Here is a 21812-nt window from a genome sequence, read left to right as displayed (position 1 = left end):
TCTCTTTGAGTGCGCGAAGGCTCCCAACGCGTACCGGACCCACTTTTTCTCACGTAATGACGAGGGTACGGGCGGGGTACGGGAAGGTCTCTCAGAAAGGAATTACAGCCAAAACACCATAGAAATCATTTTGAAGAGACCTATGACTTCTCAATCAATTCCCGGCGAGGCACTTAACGCCTCTGATTCAAGTAGCTATATCACAGAGGAAAATAGCCGCCGCGAGCAGCCCAACGATATCACGTGCCGGCCGGTCTTCAGCCCGGCCACAACCTGCGGGGCTTACTTCCTTCCAATGGAGATGCCTTCACGCGACTTTGAGGTCAAGCCACTGCCCCATACGCCCCTACAGCTCTTCCAGCTCTTCCTACCTTATTCCTTAGTTAAAAGATGGGTCCAATATACCAATAGCTGGGTTGCAAGCCTGCTCCGAGACCGTCAGTTACGCCCGGCAGCCCGGCTTAGAGGCTGGCATGACACCTCCGTCGCCGAGGTATACGTATGGCTTGCTATCCTGATTTACATAGGAATTCACAAGGAACCAAGGCTCCGCGCCCATTGGGAGACTTCTCATCGGGGGCATCAAGGCCCTGGCCACTCGATTATTCGATATATGACGTTCGACAGGTTCCAGCTTCTTCAACGGCACCTACGAGTCTTCAACCCGTTCAACCTCGCCGATACAGGCCTTCCGAAGGTCTTCAAGGCCGTGGATGACTGGTCTGAGCACCTACAAGCGGCGTCTCTCGAGCTATGGAGCCCGGGCACGAATATCGCTGTGGATGAGTGTATGACCCGCTTCACAGGGAGGTCATACGAGACAACGAAGGTCCCAAATAAACCCACGCCCCTCGGCTTTAAGACCTGGGTTGTGGCCCAGAAGGGCTTCTTCCTACGGTGGATTTGGCACCAGCCGAAGAAGAGATACGGACCTGTTGGTCTCCCCAAGAAGCCGCGCCGGCAGCCAAGGAAGAAGAGTCAGTTTTCTCGTCAACTACGCATTCAGAGACGAAAGGACCTATATACGCCTCTCAATCCGACTCAAAGCGTGGTCGTTGCCCTAGTCAATAAGCTGCCAAAAGCCAGATATCACGTCTTCATCGATAACCTCTTCTCATCGGCGAATCTCTTCACACATCTTCGACGGCTAGGTCACGGGGCCACAGGCACAGCCCGCCGCAACTGTGGTATCTTCAAGCCCTTCGTACAGCTCAAAGTCGATGACACTGCCGGCCGTAACCTTCTTCGGTTTGGCGAGCTTCGAATGGCCCCAGCAGTTGATCACAAGGCAAGGAATTCAGACAGATTTAGCTGTATTTCCCTTACTAATTTGTCCCTTGGCTTGGCAGGTCAACCAAATCGCGTGGAAGGATAACGCCCTCGTGCTCTTCCTGACTTCTGTATTCAAGGGCGATGAACGCGTCAACCGGAAGAGGAAGAGGCCAAATACAATGGAAGCCCGGGCACGGCCGATACAGCGTTTTTTTGGTAAGGAAGCTGTGAAGCAATTCGAGATTCCTTCTATTGCTGCTACTTACAACGACGAAATGAATCATGTGGACCGAGGAGACCAACTGAGGGCATCGCTAGGCTATGATCACCGCGTTCGTCGGGGCCCTTGGCAGGCTCTAGCCTGGACCTTCTTATTTGACATTGCCCTCATCAACAGCTATCTTCTTCAACTTCACGGCAGCCCAAGTTGGAAGAGATACAAGTCGCAAGAGGCGTGGCGAGGCTGCCTTGTAGATGCCCTCATCGCGACCTTCAGTCCCGATTTTCATGGAAGGAAGAGATACAGGGCCGGCAACGAAGACCTCAATCACCCGGGCCATAAGCTCAGCTATCGAGGCCGCACCAAGCGCTCTGCCTGTCACGCCTGTCAGGGCCATCGCTGTGGTGTTGTGAGGTCACAAGCAAAAGAGAAGGCGTTGGGGGAGATTGACGGGAACAGGGGGAAAAGGAAGGTGCCCAAATCAAGGTACGGCTGTGAGCTTTGCAATGTTGCACTATGTAACTCATCGTACTGCTTTGACTTATATCACCATAGAATTTAGGTGGGAAAAGAAGTACCTCTCGTAAGCTCCATTTTGATTGGATCAAACCCCTGTCCGGTACGCGTTGGGAGCCTTCGCGCACTCAAAGAGATAGAACTGTAAGCTTACCCGGAGATACCGACAGGACTTCTCTACCAATGAGGCAAAGGGATCGGCACGGAGGCCGAGAAGACCGCAAAAGCGGAAACGGCGGGCGTTATGTAGAATCTCATCTTGTTAGAAATCTTACATGGTGTTCAAACATGCACGCAAGCGAGTTGATTGCGTCAAACCCCAAAGTTCCTGACCGAGCTCCCCGGCGGCGATCGTATCAACGGCGTACACCCTGCCACATGGGATTGCTGTATAATCTCCGACAAGGGATACGAGGGAAGTACGGATACGCGGCGGCGCCTTGTTGACATTTGACAGTCAGCGCCGCCACGCACAGCGCTTGATTAGCTGCCGTCTTGCGCCTTTGGCGGCTTCGCTAGATTCGAACCCTTGACGGTTTCAGCTGCAGGGCATCGGGCTTGGTTTGTTTAGGCTGCAACTTGAGGGCATCAAGGGAGACAAGCTATTGAACTGTTGGTTGTTATGACTACTATTCTGCCAGTTATGCTTGGAGAACATTCATTAAATGGAATGCTCAGTTCTTCATTCACGACCACCTCCCCATTCATCGTCGTAAGCTTTAATTATCACCGAGTACCAGACTCCGTCGGACGAGCCAAGTCTTGACCGATGAATCACACGGCAAGTTAATAATCACACCTCAACAAAGGGTCCGAGGCCATCAACGTTATGCAAGATAAGCTCTCGACCCAACATGGGCTAGCTCTTGGCATTATCACGAGCAGTAGCATTTCGTCATGCCTGTTGCCCTCCATCTGTCTGGGCCTTTGTAGCTTGGTCCGTCTCATCGGCCGAACGTATTGGTCGACGAATCCCAAGATGAAGAAGAATTCCATGCCCCAGGACAAAAGAGGATACAGGTCTCTGCACGGCGGCAGGCCGCTGATAAACCATCCCACCGTGAATCAGCTTTCACCGTTGAGAGCTTCCCCTGCTTACAGACCCGGCTTCACGCAGATCTCTTTACTGCTTTGGGTTGGACTGGCACTAGTAGTTGTGCCGTGCTTACCAATACGACGTCGTCCCAACAGTACAGGAGCAACACACAAATCTTTTGTCTCTGTGAAAGATTCACGCTCACCGTCGCGGCTCTGCGGCTCTGGACCCTCAAGGTGAGACCCAGACGCCCTACGCTTACCCTGCCCTGTCCTAAGTCCGCAGATTATGTCCGGAGCGAAAAGATCTTCATCTTCGGCCTGATTCCGTTGGATGTGCTCCAAGTGGGCCAGACTCAGATATCCCGAGTCAGGATCTCCATCTTGCTCTCAACGCCACGTTTATGACTGGTCCGGAGCCTTCTCGGAAACAAGAACCTAACTCCAGGGCAAGCGTGTTAGTCCCTTTCTGGCTCAAGACTCATCATGATGCATAGTGGGTGTTGATTTTGACAGCAACACTACGAGACGTGCCCCTAGTGCGCCATCTCGCCTGCAAGCCCCCAGGCAATCTTGCATCATTGATTAAAAATGTGCACATTAGTGATACGCCCAGAGGCCAATACGCAACGGGATGGCTATAAATCCACTGCAGCCGGGTCAATGGACTCGATTCAGAGACAAGGTTCACGGCCTTACTGGCTTATCTCCAGAGGTCTTTGCATCCTGGACTCGAGCAGCATATCTATAACAGTCGAGGCGGCGCCTCAATAATACACCTGCATTCACGTCTCGTGTAAAGAGCACAACCCATACAAGCCAACCTCTATAGCCGTCAACATGTTGGGCAACACTGTGGACGGCGATGCTCTTCGCCGGACAGAATCGTCCATGCAACAACAACACCCTCCCCAAGATGAGCATCGAGCAGGCAGTGATGCCTCCTCATCAGACGTCGCCCCCGAAGGAAAATGGGGTGAACGCAACCAGGACGACGTCCACGAGCAGGAAGCCATGCACGAGTTTGAGTCTCTTCGACACAACCTCATGAGCCTGCACAAGACGAGAACTGGCGAATCACACGTCAGCAAGGCACACACGACAAAGAGCAGAACAAGCCATGCCGCTTCTCGCATTCAGTCAAGACGACAGCAGCAGGCTGAGGACGACGACTCAGTAACCGACGTTGAAGCTGGTCCCAATGACGATGGTGGGTTCGAGCTTGGAGAGTTTATGCGCGAGGGACACTTTGAGAAGCGCAGCGAAGAGGGCTCCCTCAAGCGTGTCGGAGTCGTCTACGAGAACCTCACCGTCAAGGGCATCGGGAGCACCACCTCGTTTGTTCGCACCGTCCCCGATGCCATTCTCGGCACCTTTGGTCCCGATCTCTACCGTCTGGTTTCCCAGTTCATTCCTGCCTTTCGATTTGGCCAGCCTCCCACTCGGACATTGATCAACGACTTTACCGGCTGTGTTCGAGATGGCGAGATGATGCTCGTTCTGGGCCGCCCCGGTGCTGGATGCAGTACCTTTTTGAAAGCCATCAGCAACAACCGCGAGTCATTTGCGGCTGTTGAAGGAGACGTCTCCTACAGTGGTATCCCTGCGGATGAGCAGAAGAAGCTGTATCGAGGAGAGGTCAACTACAATGGCGAGGACGACATCCACTTTGCTACTCTCAGCGTGTGGAAGACTCTGGCCTTTGCCCTCATGAACAAGACCAAGAGGAAGGAAAAGGCAGACATCCCCGTCATTGTCGACGCCCTCATGAAGATGTTTGGAATCAGCCACACCAAGAACACTGTTGTTGGCGATGATTTCACCCGTGGTGTCTCTGGTGGTGAGCGGAAGCGAGTCTCTATCGCAGAGACTCTGGCCTCCAAGTCGACGGTCATGGCTTGGGATAACTCGACTCGAGGTCTCGACGCTTCGACTGCCCTCGATTACGCTCGATCCCTTCGAATCATGACCGACATTAGCAACCGAACGACTCTGGTTACTCTCTATCAAGCCGGTGAAGGCATCTACGAGCTCATGGACAAGGTCTTGGTCATCGACCAGGGACGGCAGATCTTCTCGGGTCCTGCCAAAAAGGCCAAGCAGTACTTTATCGATCTCGGCTTCGAGTGCCCCGAGCGCCAGACCACGGCCGATTTCTTGACCGCCGTCACGGACCCCACCGAGCGCCGCTTCCGGCCCGGCTTCGAGCACCGAGCCCCCCGGACCCCTGAGGAGCTCGAGTCAGCTTTCCGAAACTCGCCCAACTACCAGGAGCTCCTGGCCGACGTCGCTGCGTACAAGGAGTCCCTTCATCAGTCTGACTATCAGGATGCCAAGAGGTTCCAGGGTGCTGTGCAGGAGGCCAAGTCCAAGCACGTTTCGGACAAGTCGCCTTACACCATCTCTTTCATCCGACAGGTTATTGCTTGCACTCAGCGAGAGGCTTGGCTTCTCTTCGGCGATACGACTACTCTCTGGACCAAGCTTTTCATTATCATCTCCAACGGTCTGATCGTGGGTTCTCTGTTTTACGGACAGCCCACCACCACTGCAGGTGCCTTCAGTCGCGGCGGTACTCTCTTCTTCTCGATCCTCTTCCTCGGTTGGCTCCAGTTGTCTGAACTCATGAAGGCCGTATCCGGACGCTCGGTAGTTGCCCGTCACCATGACTACGCCTTCTACCGTCCATCCGCCGTCTCTCTCGCCCGAGTTGTCCTTGACTTCCCTGTCATCTTTGTCCAGGTCTGCATCTTTGGCATCATCATGTACTTCATGACGGGCCTCGACGTGGACGCTTCCAAGTTCTGGATTTATCTGCTCTTTGTGTACACCACCACCATCATGGTCACGGCCCTGTATCGCATGTTTGCGAGCTTGTCGCCCGAGATCAACACTGCTGTGCGGTTCTCTGGTATCTCGCTCAACCTGCTCATCATCTACACCGGATACGTCATCCCTAAGACTCAGCTACTGAAGGATTACATCTGGTTTGGCTGGATATACTGGATCAACCCTCTCAGCTACAGTTTCGAGGCTGTCATGGCCAACGAGCTGTCGGACCGTCTCATGGACTGTGCCCCTGAGCAGCTTGTCCCCCAGGGACCTGGAGTTCAGTCAAGGTACCAAGGATGTGCCATCAGCGGAGCTGGAGTCAATGAGCGACAGGTGACTGGCAGTGACTATTTGGAGATCACGTACAACTACACTCGCGGGCACCTGTGGCGCAACTTTGGTGTTGTCATTGCCTTTGCCGTCCTCTACATCCTCATCACCGTCATCGCCACTGAGATGGTTAGCTTTGCTGCTGGAGGTGGTGGTGCCCTGATCTTCAAGAAGAGTCGCAAGGCGAAGGACCAGGCCGTCAAGGCCGCTGCCCCTGCTGATGCTGAGAAGGCTATGGAGGCTGGTGGTTCGTCTTCTACCGTCTTGGCTGATTCCAATGCCGCCGATGCCTCGGATGAGCCCCTGGAGCAAATCACTGACAGCGAGTCCATATTTACCTGGCGCGACATTGAATACAGTGTCCCCTACATGGGAGGAGAGAGGAAGCTGCTTAACAAGGTCAGCGGATACGCCAAGCCAGGTGTCATGGTTGCTCTCATGGGTGCTTCAGGCGCCGGAAAGACGACTCTTCTCAACACTCTCTCGCAGCGTCAGACGGTCGGTGTCGTCACTGGAGAGATGTTTGTCGATGGCCGACCTCTGACCGCAGATTTCCAGAGGAATACCGGTTTCTGCCTTCAGGGTGATATTCACGACACTACTCAAACTGTCCGAGAGGCCATTGAGTTCTCCGCCATCCTGCGCCAGAGCGCCTCCGTCCCCCGTGCTGAGAAGATTGCCTATGTGGATAAGATCATCGATCTCCTCGAGCTCAATGACCTTGAGGATGCCATCATCATGTCTCTTGGTGTTGAGCAGCGAAAGCGATTGACCATTGGTGTCGAGCTTGCAGCCAAGCCATCCCTCCTTCTGTTCCTCGACGAGCCTACCTCTGGTCTTGACTCGCAGTCTGCCTACTCCATCGTCCGCTTCCTCAAGAAGCTCAGCCGCGCTGGCCAGGCCATCATCTGCACCATTCACCAGCCTAGCTCCGTCCTCATCCAGCAGTTTGACATGGTCCTCGCCCTGAACCCCGGTGGCAATACCTTCTACTTTGGTCCCATGGGAGAGAACGGCCAGGACATCATCAACTACTTCGCTGAGCGTGGAGCTGTCTGCCCTCCAAACAAGAACATTGCCGAGTTCATCCTCGAGACTGCTGCCCGGCCTCACAAGCGACCTGATGGCACCAAGGTCGATTGGAACCAGGAATGGGCCCAGAGCGTTGAAGCTGAGCGGGTTCTTGAAGAAATTGATGGTTTGAAGCGGGTTAGAAGCTCTGCTACTGAAGGAAGACAGTCCAGCGACGGAGAGCACGCCGAGTTTGCTGCTTCAACTTGGCTTCAGTCAGTCGAGTTGACCAAGCGCATGTTCAAGCAGCACTGGCGTGACCCCTCCTACATCTATGGCAAGTTCTTTGTCGCCGTCATTGTCGGTATTTTCAACGGTTTCACTTTCTGGAAGCTCGGCTACACGCTGCAGGACATGCAGAACCGCATGTTTACCTGCTTCCTAATCGTCACCGTGCCCCCAACCATCGTCAACGGCGTGGTGCCCAAGTTCTTCACCAACATGGCTCTGTGGCAGGCCCGAGAGTATCCCTCTCGAATCTACGGATGGGTCGCTTTCTGCACTGCCAACATTGTTGCTGATATCCCTGCTGCCGTCATCTCGGCTGTGCTATACTGGGTGCTTTGGTACTGGCCCACTGGACTTCCCACTGAGAGCTCCGTCTCTGGATACACCTTCCTGATGACGCTCCTCATGTTCTTCTTTATGACCAGCTGGGGTCAATGGATCTGTGCATTCGCCCCCAGCTTCACTGTCATCTCCAACGTCTTGCCCTTCTTCTTCGTCATGTTCAGTTTGTTCAACGGAGTCGTCCGCCCCTACTCGATGCTTCCCGTGTTCTGGAGGTACTGGATGTACTACGTAAACCCTTCGACTTACTGGATCGGCGGCATGCTTGCAGCCACTCTCGATGGTGCTCCCGTTAGGTGTGCCCCTGAGGAGACAGCCAAGTTTGATGCTCCCCCGAACCAGACATGTCAAGACTACGCAGGGGCTTTTGCCAAGTCTGCTGGAGGTTATCTCCTTAACCCCGATGATACTAGCGGCTGCCAGTACTGTCCCTACAGCTCTGGCAACCAGTATCTTGAGTCGCTCAACATTGATGCGAGCGACAAGTGGAGAGGTATGTTACTTGACCCAATCTAATTCGATAGTACTAATTTCATAACTAGACTTTGGCATCTTCCTTGCGTTCTGCATCTCCAACTGGATGCTGGTGTACTTCTTCATCTACACCGTTCGCGTCCGCGGCTGGGGCTTTGGCCTCGGCTATGTGTTTGGTGGACTGGGCAAGCTGGTGGATCTGATCAAGAAGCCATTCCAGAAGAAGAAGGAGTAGAGATTTGAAAGAATGATAATAGCGGATAAGTATTGGGATAAAAGTTAATAGAGATTAGAATGGGTATAGATGGAGTTGATATCAGACTTGGCATCATAAATGGATAATAAGATTGGCCATGACAAGGCAATACTTGATATATACAAGGAGTATTCCAACTGAATGATACCATGTGCGTATTGGACAATTAAGAGGACTGAGTAGCGACATTGTCCAACTGTGAGTAAGGCCGGAGACAGATGCCGTTATTACGGGGCCGACACGCCGGGCCGGCTGTCCTCGGCACCGGATTGCCCCACACCACTCCGGCTTCCGGCTTGTCTGAACAACAGTCGGCGTGACGGCCAAGTAATACGGCATGATGGGCTCAAGAATTTAGATAGACACTCAGCTTGTTACAACTTGGTATCAAATCAAAGAACCGTGGAGCAAGTCAATGAATCCCCAATGGGCAGTAGCAGCTAAGGGCGCGAAACCCTCACCAAGCTATCCACCACAGTGGGTATCTCATATCAACCACGCACGAGAGTGGATTTCGAGGCTGGCAGAGCTCGTTTCCCTTTCCTTCATTAGAGGCATTTCCAAAGCGAGAATCCACCCAAGAAAGCAGCTTGGCGCAGTGGAAGCGCGGTATGTACACACAGATTCACTCATTTCTGATCATCCACTAACTTACAAACAGCCGGGCTCATAACCCGGAGGTGTAAGCAACTTCGAATCCTCGAACATGTTATTTAGAGACTGACATTCAGAAAGCGCTGGATCGACACCAGCAGCTGCTAAATATATTTTTTGCATGTATTATTGCATTTTAGGTACTCTCTTTTTGTTCCATTAAGCGAGTTGTGGTGCTTGTACTTCAAGGACCTCGACTGACAGACATCTGGCTGGGACGTCTCCCTGTGTGCATAGCCTTGTATAATATTGATGATGAACTGCCGCTCGCCATGCTACCAAGCGGTTGTCGGAAGCTAGGTGTGGTATATGGATGCTATTGGAAGTATTGAGGCTGGTCTACGACAAGCATTATGCACATTTGAAGCATGTACTCAAGCTGTTCTGTGAGCGGGAATAGCTATGCCACCAAAGAAGTCTTTCGTGGGACACTGAGTGAAATTAGTGGGATTCAAGGTTGGGGCATTTGGTGAAAATAAGCTTCGAGATGGAATAGTATTTAGCTTTAAGATAGAAATATTAACAAGACTATAAAAATGTAACCCTCTTGGTCCCAGATCTCATTGTTTGATGCTCCGATCAGGCTTGTCGAACTGGCTCGATTGCAGGCAATCCATGTCCGAATACCTAATGTGAAGTGCTACAGGCAAGGGTTGCGTTCGAGCTGGATGAGCCCTCGCTTGTTGCCCACAACGTCGTATTAAAGTCGACATCGGGCGAGAAACTCTTGCTGGCGAGTTTCCACCTGGATATTTTACTCTACAATACCATCGACAATCGCATATCAAGAGAAACTCCAAGACCAAGACTCTGAAGATCAGCTAACCTCCCTAAATACGTTAGCCCCAGGGTCCCCGCACGTTAGCCCCTACAAAGTGCGTGCGTCTCGTTTCAGGGACTCCGACGGAAGGACCTCACCTAATCTGCTCAGCCCAGCCAAGGCCCAGCCAAGGCCCAGCCACTCGAATTTACGGTGAGCCCAGCCCACTTTCTCACCCGCTCCCGTCTCCTCCATCTCAGCTCTGACTTGCATCTGCAAAGTGTGGTTTGCATATCCGCCGCGCCCATCCTTCCTTCAACCTCCAACTTTTGCCTCCAGCTGGATCGCCGACGCAAGGGAAATACTCGACTCCCTTGCGCGACATCAATTGACGCATTTGGTTCCTTGTCTCACTTTTGCCCGCTTCCCCGCGCGCGCACTCGCCAGACAGAAACCCTCCCCGGGTCCCCTCGAGATACCCTCGCCTCTCTGAAATCTCACCACTTTTTCCTCTACCGCGCAAACAGCGAAAGCAAACTCGGGCGCAATGGGCTTCCTCGATTGGAATGACGGCGCCTCCGTCCTCTCTACTCGCTCCTCTCACCGTCGCCATCGCTCCTCTCGGTCCCACAAGAAGCGCCGCTCCCGCTCGCGATCCCGATCTAGCTCCCCCGACCGTGGCCGCTCCTTTGCGGGCTCCATCTTTGGGGGCGACCGCTATGGCAAGCACAATTCTTCACGCGCCTCCTTCTTTGGCCTCGGCGGTGGCAACCACAGCCGCTCCAGCTTCTTTGGAAACAGTAAGTCTCAGCCCCCTCAGCAGACCACTTCGCCCCCAGATGTTGACCCTTGTGCTCCCTCCAGGTCGTTCGTCCTACTACAAGCGCTCTCCTCGCCAGGGCTTCATCCAAAAGACTTACAAGCAGCTGAAGCGCCTCCTCCGCGACCTCGTCCACTGGGCCAAGCGCCACCCCTGGAAGGTCTTCTTCCTCGTCATCATGCCCCTCATCACCGGGGGCGCACTGACAGCCCTCCTCGCTCGCTTCGGCCTGCGCATCCCCCCGGCTATCGAGCGCATGCTCGGCGTCGCCTCCAAGGCTGCCACCGGGGACTCGTCTGGCCTTGTTGGCGAGGCTGTCCGCATGGCTAGTGGCTTTGGTGGAAACACCTCTGTCCGTATGGAGCGCGATACCCGATCCTTCAGCGGCGGACGAGGCGACGACAGCTGGGGTAGTGGCCTGGCCGATATGGCCAAGAAGTGGATGTAGCGTGCGTGATTAGGGCTGGACATGGATCAAGACAGGACATGTGAGATATTATGGGCGTTTAAGGCTGGGCTTGTTTTGTTGTTGCTTTCTTGATCCCTTTTAAACTCTTGATCAAACAGATGCATTGGAGCAGTATACATATATACATACACACATACTTGGATAAAATTCATGATTTATGACCGTCACTAAGACAATTGTTCGGGCAACATCGTGAGATGTATGATATCTCAAGCCAAGCTAACTCGGTAAACCTTCATACGGGGCTCATACGGGACTCTTGATGGCTTCACGAGACAAAGCCGAACACTCACTCACAAATTTGTACCAACATGCATGATTGCAGCACTATATTCATTACTAGTTCTGTGCGTCACCAACCCTGTCTCGTCCTCCTTCGCCAAATACCTAGATCATCCCATTCTCCAACTGGCATAACCAGTCGCTCGGAGATGCCATCCAAATCCTTCCTTCGTAGTCTCTTGTGTCTAGCGACCTTCAGTGTCAGCTGCCTGTCAAACCCGACTCAACCAGCGGCCCGTTGGCCCGGGAGCCAGGTATGCTTATGCAGGTACCAATGCTAATCATGCAATCATTAACCGCCTGCGCCCCTTTCCGTCCTTTTAAACTAAAAGTCTTAAATGATGTGCCGATCCGAGTCCTTGAGTATAAGTCTGTTGTTGGAATCCTCGTTCGATCGGACTTGACGCTTCAGCTCGCTTGTCCCCAGGCCTTGACTTGGCTTGAGTCGAGCTAATTGACCTAGCTAGGGAGCAAGTTTGTGAAGCGCGAATGTCAAACATATTGTACACATGCCCATATAAGAAGTATGGACATAGTAATAAAGTGCCAGTAATGCCGGCCAGAATCCATTATCAAGCCTGCCATTACTGCTTGGATGAGCCCTCTTTGGCCGTGGGTTTCCAGAATTGCATCATTCGGCTGAGTCGCTTCGTTCGGCTGCTCTTGGATTTCTTGTGCGTCGACTCATTGTCAAGTGTCACTTCCATCGAGAGTTTGCTGCGTTCACCATGAGAGCTGCTAATCAGACGGCTCAGACTGGCGAGGCTGGATCGACGGCGGCCAAAGGCGGCAGATGACACCGAGACAGGGCGTGGCTCACGAAGAATCGGCTGAGACATACGCTGACTAGGGAGGAACATGCTCTCCCGTGTCATCGTTGAGTTGCTCGAGGTAAGTGATGGAATGTCGTAGTCCACAGAAATTCGCACCTCGGGGCCAGGCTCGCCCATGAGCAACAAGGATTGGAAATTGTTCTCATCTGCAACTGATGAAGGAGCAGTCGAGATGCGTTGCACTTCAACCGACATGGGCGACCTGGGGGACGGGAATGAGGACGAATGGCTCATGGCATATGGGCTGTTGGGGACATTGGTCGGTGTAGGGAGGTGGATGGGGCCAATATCGACAGGAGCAAGATCGTTGTTACCCGAGGCCCTTCTAAGCGAAGCGGGAGCTGAGTCCGCATTATCATTCCGCTCGGGAAACGCGAAGGGTGACCGGAAGATGACACTTGGCAGCTCCTCCTCAACAATGACGCTGTCGTGTAGAGATGACTTGGAGCGCTCGGCACGGACTGAGCCAGCCGTGATCTGATCCTTGTCGCTCAAGCTAGAGCTAGTCCGCCTCATGCTCTGTGCTGAACTGTGAGTTGAAAGCTTATCTTGAACATCGAGCAATGGGTCCTTAGTGACGCCAGCCGGGGGAGTTGCGTCACTGTCTGACTCAAACTCCTCTTCAGAGGATTCATCTGGTGTCTTCGACTCGTCGTTTCCAGTTTCATCTTCTTCGTCTTCCTCAAAGACATCGGCCATCGTCGAGCTGCTGTTGTAGCGGTGCATACCAGCCCTACCAGGGTCAAAAGGAGGCAGATCGGGAGCAGATTCCGCACGTCGGTGGTAGTGCATGCCTGGACCAGTGAATCCCTTCATACCCTGAGCACTATGAAGTCTTCGCTTGTTGGTGGTGTTGCCAGCGGCTCGCTGCGCCGCCTCCCATTCTGGGTTCAACGGCAGTGGTGTATTAAATGGTCCAAGAGCTGCGTCAAGATCAATCATGGGATACGTTGTTTCGTCTGAGGGCCTGGGCAGATCATTTTCCGCTGGAAGGTTGGGAGACTCGGTGACAGTGAAGGATGGAATAGATGGCGTAAGCAATTCGGGCTCCCCATACATCTCACCATCGTCATCGTCTCGTGAAACACTCGAGGCTGGTGGTGTAGGAGGGCGAACTTCATCCGACTTGGAACGCTTGGTGTGGCTCTTGGGCTTGCGGGGTAGAATTGCACCAGCCCAGCCCTTGACCTTCTTCTTCTTTTTCTTGCCCTTCTTGCTCTTCTTCTGTTTGGCAGGTGCCGTGTCAAGACTTTCGCCAGCAGCATCGGAGCCGTGTTCGGATCCAGAAGCTGCCTTTGGCAAGGAATCCGATGAGCTGGAACTGTGTGGCCGTGTCTTGGTGGGAGAAGAGCCTGTGGTTGAGGCGAAAAACGACCACCGCTTGGCAACCTTGGTCGGGCTGGGTTCAGGTTCTCCAGCCCTGGACGCTTCGGCGAGGTGAAGCAGTGTCGGGATCGAGTTCCGGCGCTTTGGTGAAGATGTGGTGTTAGAAATATCCTGGGTGCGTTCGAGAATAGCGCCGGCGGTGCTCGGTCTCGAATCTGTAAGCTCACGTGTTGATGTTCGAGAGAGTGGCACCGGGCTATCTCTACCACTCGGGGACGCGGCAGAGACGATTGAAGAAATGCTCCCCGAAACTGAATGTCCAGGTCGCGCTGTTACCGTGCTGGACGTTTCATTAGAGACCAGGGATAGCGGCCTTGGGATAAACTCCAGTGTATCCGAGAATCCAACTCGCGCTTTCGGTACTGCCTTGCTCTGCTTCGGACTTCCTTCGGGGGAACAGTTTACCGAGGCAGGTTGTTTGGCGTCATCCGGTTGCTCCGTTGGGGTAGCCTGGGGTTCGAGCTGGATCGGTTCATCGAGCTGGGCGGAAACACTGTTCTCGGGCTGATTGTAGCCAGTTGGGCTAGTTGGTGCACTGCTTCCTCGACCAGAGGCATCGAACACGGGTGGTTGTAGAATGGGCAAATCGTTAGTCGAGATAGCACCCGAGATACCCCTTCGGTGTCCTCTTCTCGGGGGTTGGAAAGTAGGCGTCATAAACCCACTCTCTGACTTGGTTGGGCTTGTGCTCATGACAGCGATGGAGTTGCCCTCACGAAGGCGGCCACCAACAAACTCACTGCCGCCTCTTCGATGACCATGGCCACCAGGTCGTTGTGGTGATGCAATATTCCGAGGAGACAAGGGAGGAGTCAAAAGGCAGGGTGTCTGGGGATCTGGAGGGAGAAGAGCACCTGGGTTGAAGCTGAAGTCTGGTAACGCAGATCGATTCTGCCTCTCCGCATTTTCAGCGGAGAACCCAAAGCTGAAGTTAGGTGTCTCGATAGCAGACATGGGCCGGCGACCTGTGGCTCGCGAGAAGGAGGATGGTGCCGAGGCGGGAGGCTGAGCCGGGAAGACGAATGGTGGATTTGGTGGAGGATCAGCACGAGACTGGTGGTCAAGTGACGGAGACGCAGCCAGAGGATCCATCGGGAGAGCAAATCGATCCGCGGGGTTGTCGAAAGCTGGGCCGGCGGATGGCCGGGTTAACCGTTCGGGGCCGAAGGTGGTTGCCATCTTCTCCTCAGCCGCGCAGCGGCAATCGAAGTGATGGGCAACTGGGTGTGAATTAAGGGTTCATAGGACAAGCAAGGCGACCGTTCCGGAACCGTGAGGCTCGCTTGATTCTCTCGCTCGAACAGTCGTGACCGGGCGTGGGGATGGATTGACTCGTCGAAGAACAGTCGCGGTCTGAGACGTCACAACAATCAGTTGACCAGTCTTGGGAATTGCAAGTCGACGGCACGGGAAACGCTAAAGGGCATCGACTTGGGGGCAATGCTGTGATCGAGACTGGAAACAAGCGAACAGGCTGGGGTGACGGACCAGGCGGAAATGGCAAAAAAGGCTTCGGTGTCGTCGAGCTGGATGGCTGAAATTCGAAAAGACGAAGGCAACTCGACAGACAAGGTTGTTTAAACTAATGAAAAGGAGTGGACGGACAAGACCAGCGCAACTCTGAAGACAAGAGAGCGACTGGAATCGCACCAGAAGATGTCGGGAGGAGGAAGGGGGAGGAGGTTTGGCGCTCGCAAAGCGGCGTTGTTGATGAGATGCAGCCGAAGGAAGGGTTGAAGAAGAGAAGACGGGGAGGGCAAGGCGGTTTCGAGATGGAGAGATGGAGGGAAAAGGCAAATGGAAGGCCTGCTGGGGTTGGAGGGTGTTCAGCCACACAGCGCCCACTGCGAGCAAGGGGTCCACTCGTGATTTAGGTACACGGGAGCATGTACCGCTGCAACCAACACGAGAGCGGACGAAGCGCCGGAAATGGCCAAGGGGGACCTGGTCCTCTGGTACCGCTGCCCATCCAAGTCCATTCCCCCCAAAAGGACCCCCATGGACCCCCCCGGCTCGCTATAGTCCAGGTACCTGGCCAGGTACCCTCTTAGCGGCTTGCCCGCCCTGGACAGCACAGGTACCAAGGGGCGCCACCTCGGGGAACTCCAGCATCCGCCCAGGCCGTAAACGCGATGGACGATGGATGGATGCCATGGATGCCATGCCATAGCTGCTTGATAGAGGATGGGCGAATTGACGGGAGGGACAAGGGGCGCCTGATGGAGGAAACAAGGGAGCCCAAAGAGGCACAACAAGAGGTTCCAGGGAGGAGAGAATCACACAAGGCCGCGTCCTCCAGGGCCAAAACCTCGACATTCTCACCCCCTTCGCTCCTTCCCATCATCCAGGGGCCTCCACCTTTTCCTTGGTCTCTCCTTCTTGACTCCGCTCCACTTGACGGCCTGTCCATCCCATCCATTCAAGGCCCGCACTGTGCAACTCTTCAGCAAATTGCCAGCAGGTGTTCGTTCATGTTATTGAATCGTGCTCCAATAACGAGATGCCATCTCATCCCATCCGTCCAAAACCTTCGATTGATTGATTAAATTCCTGGCAAACCTGCTGGGTACCTGGATCCAAAAGCATATCAAGCAATTAACTGACCCGACAAACAGCGCACACGACGCCAAGCAGGTCCCTCTGGATGCTCCTCGCTCTATCTTACTGAAACAGGGCAGCACCACGGCCATGGATTGATTGATCTTCATCACCAGGCCAGGTCACACAGTTTGATATTCACTCACCCCCGTTCATGACGGCCACCATCTCATGGCAGCCAGCACAGATATACCCCCATAGGTACCACCGTAACCGTCAAGATTGCCCTTATTACACACGCATAGCCATTGGCACATGATACTGGGTTCCCACTCTGCACTGTGACGGCTTCCATGGCCACCAAACCCTGGTCATCCCTGGTCGTCTACTCGTCTCGGCGCGACGAACGCTCTTGAGGTGCTGCTTTGTTGGGCACTTGAGGGCGCTGCGATTCGCCCGCTGTTTCCTTCAGGGCCACTCGACCCCCCGGCCCATGTCACGCTCAGCGCGCCGTGTACCTGCACCTGAGGAGCGCTTGTGCATGCATGCAGCAGCGCAACGCAAAGCACGGCAGACGGACGAACGTGCAAGCGAGCAGTCAGTCACGGCTGATTTATATCCTAATAATACCTGCATCGTGCAAGCGCTGCGTCTGGCCGCTGGGGCAACCGCCCTGTTTGCTGTCCTGTCTCGTTTGAGGGCATTCGTCCCAACTGAATGACACTTGACGCGCTCGTGACAGCACTCAGCCGGTCCTGTTACCGGGATAAGATGGCCTGCCTTGTACGGGCAAGAGAGCGGGGGAGGCGAAGAGCAGAGTGGAGGCCTGGAGAGCAACGGTTGCAGCCGGCGGCACGATGTCTTGCTTGACGGCCGCTACGACTCAACGGCCTCGGGCGGTCAACGACAGATTCATGAGGTTCAGTTGATGCCTTTTACCGACTCTTGTCTGAGCTGACCAAACGATTCCTCGCGTCGTCGATCCCTCCAAACTCTCTTGCACAAGCGCACACCCGTCTCCGTACCTTAATCCCGAAAGTCGGAAACCAATCAGACCAAGATAGAGACCTTTAACTGCTGTAGCTGCCGCCACCAACGGACGGGTTGTTCATCGTGATGAAGGGACGGGAAGGAAAAGGCCTCACCACGAACGGTATCAGACTGTCACCGACACCACCAACTAGCTCGATAGTTTCCGCGAATTATCGTGTACTAGTCATCATGACTGCCACATCAACTGGCCAACAAAGCTCTTGGATCGGTTCAGATCGAGGGTCGTGTCCTCACCTCCCTCCCTCTCAGCAATTCAGCTCCTCCGCGAGACATGGCTTGCATGATGACTCGGGGCTAGAACCACACGAAGACGGCGATGCGCCACAGGAGTCAGAAGACAACACGCATTTGTGCATAGTGCCGTTTTTGCTTTTGCGGGTTTTCTCCGTCTTCTTTTCCCGTTGCTTTTCCCTCTTGGCCCCGATCCACCCAGATCTTGTCCAGGATGGGCTGGCCTCGTCTTGGGTGTCCCACCTGGCCTGTCAACTCGAGATTACGAGGCCGAGAACACGACCAAGCACCGCCCGTTAGCAAAAAGTGATCACCAAAACAGAGCCAGGCGATCCGACCAAGCCCTCCCGTATTACGTACCCGTCCGGGCTAGCTTGAGCAGTCGCAATGACCGGCCTTTTCCTCGCTGCAATAACAACATGGTGATTTTACCTATCGACGAATGAGCCGGCTTCGCTGCCATGCTTACGGAGGTTACATGCTGATGGCGCATCGTGGGAGTTATTCTTGACCATGTACCGTTTGCCTCTACAATGGTTCCTCTCGATCAAGATCCCTGGCCCGTTATGCTCCGTTCTAACGACCCGTTGCTCTTACTGTGTCAGGAACAGACAGCCTCCATTCCCTGTTTGGCACACCCCAGTACCTGGAACTCCATTCAGGCCTTGGAAGATGCTGATGCTGCAGATGACGGATGCAATTGAGGCTTGGTTTTCCTTAATCTGGGCATGCAAGGCAACATTTGAAAAAACAGATTGCCCTGTTCGGCGAGGGCGGGTAGCTCACCAAGGCAACGACCATCGACGTCCTAATCATGTCGTGTTGACTGTTGTACAGATTGCTTTTGACAGGCAGGACAGATCCATTGTTGGACGCTTGACATGCCGCTCAGATGACGATGAGATACAGTGCCTCACCCACGACGCCAGAAATACATGGCACACGCGGGTCTCACCCAGCCCTTCTTCTCGTTTATCATCGTTAGCGCTACGACTTCTCACAAAAACGAATGCGACTGACACGTATCGATCGCCCGCCCTCGGATGTGCCCTGGTCTGTCCCAGTGACCCGAGAAAGAAAGAGGGCCAGATGAGCAGATCTAACGCCCGACGACACCCGCAAAATGGTGCACAGACGGGCTGAGAGTCCCTTGGCGCATCGGTTACTTGACCTAATCCAGTTGATGATGCTTCGTGTACCAGTCTCTCTCCAGAGAGGCATTTGGCATTTCCAACAACCGAGGCAGAACACAAGCGCAGGCCACTGTTCAAGAACCGCCTGAGTTTGGTTGTCGTGGCGATAACCCGCTGGGAAACCATCCTCTGCCCTGAGCGCAACGCAAGATGTGCCTGAACTCTCCGAACTGCATGCATTTCGTACCTGCAACACCAGGATGGGTGAGACCCAGCCCTTGTCGGTCCTCTTCTTCATCCCTCATGTCTCATCCCTCGCAGTCAGGCTCTGGGGCGTTTGCCAAGGACCATAGTCTCCTGCGTGGTCCGCTCCACCGGCCAAGCCTCTTCAGGGATCCATTTTCTCCCTCATTCAAGTTCCCGGTTCGTTGTCTCGCCCAGCTCCACCGCTGAGCGAGCGGCCAATTTCAGCCAGAGGCCGTGAAAGAGGCTTACGAAATCTCACCTTTTTTCAGCCTGCGATCGCTCAGCTCGTCCGTGAATAACCTCCCACCGGCGCCTCGACATTTCAGCAATGGGTGCTCCCTCCTTGCATGCACGAGCATGCCTTGGTAATTTCGCCAAGTTGTGGCAGGTGAGGACTCGTACTGCTGACGACTGCTCTTGGACACGATTTCCCTATTCTTATTATCGGTAATAAGCCAATTTGCCCAGCTAATTACGATTTCCCTCCATTCCGCTGCAAGATCCATCTTCCTGCATTCCCGTGAAGGAGGCCTCGGTCCTTTAGACTTTGCGCCCAGAAATCCCGTCCTCCGTGGTCAGCGGCGAGTTGGCCTTATCGTCATTATTGTGGGCAGTTGACTTAAGCGTGATCCGGTCAAGCTTGGTTGTTCATCCCCTGTCCAGAGGGCGAACCCTTCAGGGGCCCTCCTCGCTCGATACGATGTCGTGCCGAACGAGTTGTCTGGTCAATTGGCTGCCCATTGATCTGACGTATGCAGTGCCATCCTTCCATCTGCAACCAGACTATTAGGATGCGCAAGTTCTCGGGCAGGGATGGGGGCTCGTTTTAAACTCCTGGCTTGGCCGCATCTGGCTCCCTTCATGAGAGCATGATTCGGACATCACTGGTATACCCCTATTCCATAAAATAACAACACATGCACTGTGAATGTACGGTTGGGCTATTTCTGTACCAAATAATGGCCTAGTCAGCGTTTCAGTCCTCGGCTTCCATCCCACCAAATGTAGATGTCTGCAAGCCCAGGAGTCTTGGAGGCCCCGTGAGGCTTACAGTTCGCAGCTAAAGCTGTGAGACTCGGGGCCAATAGGGTGTAGTTCTCCAAGGATGTCACCTCTCCCTGAGCTGGCAACCATTACCCAGTGGCAGGGACGGGAGCGTGTGTTATTGGAAGAGAGGTCAGCTACAGAAATGCGGACCGAGTTGCCGCACCGTACTCCGTGCCGTAGGGCAATACGGGCACCACGAACTATTGAATGGGGCTGAAGATGATGAGATTTTTTGGGCTCTCTGTCCTCGGGAATTAGCTCTGCCTGGAAGGGGACGATGGCCTCCAGATCGTGAAACATAGGCGTGACGCGACTCAATAAAGATCGCCCCTTATCCACCCCTTAACTCAAAGTGTGGGGAGTTCGAGGACCCTGGATTTCAAGCCACACCTGATGTGGGGAAGCGGAGTCCCAGCCACATGTTTTCTCACCGCCTTCAGCTGGGCCCCGCCACAACTTTTTTTTGACCGGCAGAAAATTTGGTGAAGTTGGCGACGATTGTAGATCTCTAGAACGACATCTCTGTATCACTTTTGTCAACTGCCATTATGTCCGATACAGCCAGCCCAGTGCCAGAGCCTGCGCCTCAGGCTGAGAAGCCTCTAGGAATGCGCAAGAATGGTATGGGTATTTCCGAACCTGTCTCGTCATCACCAAGCTGACATTCCGATCGCAGGCAAGCAATGGCATGCTCCAAAGAAGGCCTTCCGGCCCACAGCCGGCCTCAAGTCTTATGAGAAACGGTCGCAAGAGCGCGCTCTGTTGGCGCAGATAAAGGCGAAGGAAAAGGAGATGAAGGATGAGAAGGAGCAGTTACGACAGGTAAGCAAGAGTCGCTTCTTTACGAAGCTGTGACAATGGTCTAATGCCGGACATTAGGAAAGGATCCAAGCTATCAAGGCCAAGCGAGAAAAGAAGGAGGAAAAGGAGCGATACGAGAAGATGGCCGAGAAGATGCACCGAAAACGAGTCGAGCGATTGAAGCGCAAGGAGAAGCGAAACAAGCTGATCAACTCGTGATTAGGTGGCTCACGGTGGCATGGACAGGCAAAATCTCTTTGACAAACGTTATGATTCACGATGCGACATACCTCACTTGGAGCGGTTTTAGAGAATCGGATGCGGCGCAATATACGGATGGTTGAAGACGTGGCCATTGTTGAGTGGAAGCTCAGCCTTGGGTGTTACGCAATATCGGGGACTCGGGACTGAGGGCTGTGTATGTCGCTGATAGTTCCACTTAAAGGCATATAATCGATATTTCAATGCGATTGAAGCACATCTGGGTGTGAGGTGTCGGACGTCAACCTGGCTTGAGAACAGCTCACAATCGTCGGCAGGGCTTCGGCTATCCCCTGCGTGCATGGATAGGAGTTGCGTAACGAAGAATGGCAGATGGCAGGAGGCTGCCTGTTCCTGGAACTATCCTCAGCCATCAAATCATGTTTGTCTCGTAATATTATCCTATGTCTTCAATACCCTACTTGAGTGGGCTGTGGAGGAAACGATATCAGGCTGGGGCAACAAAGCGATACCGATCTTGTTAAGCTCATTCATTATCTGGACAGGGTTCGGCAAATTAGTTTATCTTCTATGAAATACCGTAGATATGATACTATAACCCTTGATTTAGCCTCTGTGAATTAGCCGGAGTCCCTGGGCTATCTTGGTCAATGAAAAGGCCTGTCGTCTGCCCTCCGGTGACATGTGAAACTTACTGCCTACGGATGGGAGCATGGGCCCACTCAGCCACAGACAGGGCACGTCACGTCCTTAAGTTACTG

At 53.8% G+C, this 21812-nt stretch overlaps 4 protein-coding genes across 4 annotated transcripts; 3 read left to right on the top strand and 1 right to left on the bottom strand.

Annotated features, from left to right (window-relative positions):
• Positions 1-3883: 3883 nt before the first annotated feature.
• On the top strand, positions 3884-8555 carry LRP88_10079 (ABC-2 type transporter-domain-containing protein; the record flags this gene model as incomplete). Its single annotated transcript, XM_083246548.1, has 2 exons — positions 3884-8339; positions 8389-8555. The coding sequence occupies 2 exons, from the start codon at positions 3884-3886 to the stop codon at positions 8553-8555; spliced, it is 4623 nt and encodes a 1540-aa protein (XP_083097661.1).
• Positions 8556-10537: 1982 nt separating this feature from the next.
• Positions 10538-11258, top strand: LRP88_10077 (uncharacterized protein; the record flags this gene model as incomplete). Its single annotated transcript, XM_083246547.1, has 2 exons — positions 10538-10790; positions 10855-11258. 2 exons carry the CDS (start codon positions 10538-10540, stop codon positions 11256-11258), a joined length of 657 nt encoding a protein of 218 aa, XP_083097660.1.
• An 887-nt stretch (positions 11259-12145) lies between these two features.
• LRP88_10076 (uncharacterized protein) lies at positions 12146-14959 on the bottom strand (the record flags this gene model as incomplete). Its single annotated transcript, XM_083246546.1, has 2 exons — positions 12146-12403; positions 12491-14959. The coding sequence occupies 2 exons, from the start codon at positions 14957-14959 to the stop codon at positions 12146-12148; spliced, it is 2727 nt and encodes a 908-aa protein (XP_083097659.1).
• A 5617-nt stretch (positions 14960-20576) lies between these two features.
• On the top strand, positions 20577-21048 carry LRP88_10075 (CGR1 family protein; the record flags this gene model as incomplete). The annotated part of the gene is made up of 3 exons (XM_083246545.1): positions 20577-20649; positions 20705-20850; positions 20908-21048. The coding sequence occupies 3 exons, from the start codon at positions 20577-20579 to the stop codon at positions 21046-21048; spliced, it is 360 nt and encodes a 119-aa protein (XP_083097658.1).
• Positions 21049-21812: the final 764 nt, after the last annotated feature.

The sequence above is a fragment of the Fusarium phalaenopsidis genome, assembly GCF_050370095.1.
Source record: "Fusarium phalaenopsidis strain FUZ10S chromosome Unknown contig_32304, whole genome shotgun sequence".
NCBI lineage: Eukaryota > Fungi > Ascomycota > Sordariomycetes > Hypocreales > Nectriaceae > Fusarium > Fusarium phalaenopsidis.
Note: the sequence above shows the minus strand (reverse complement) of the source record. Positions and strands in the feature narration are given on the sequence as shown.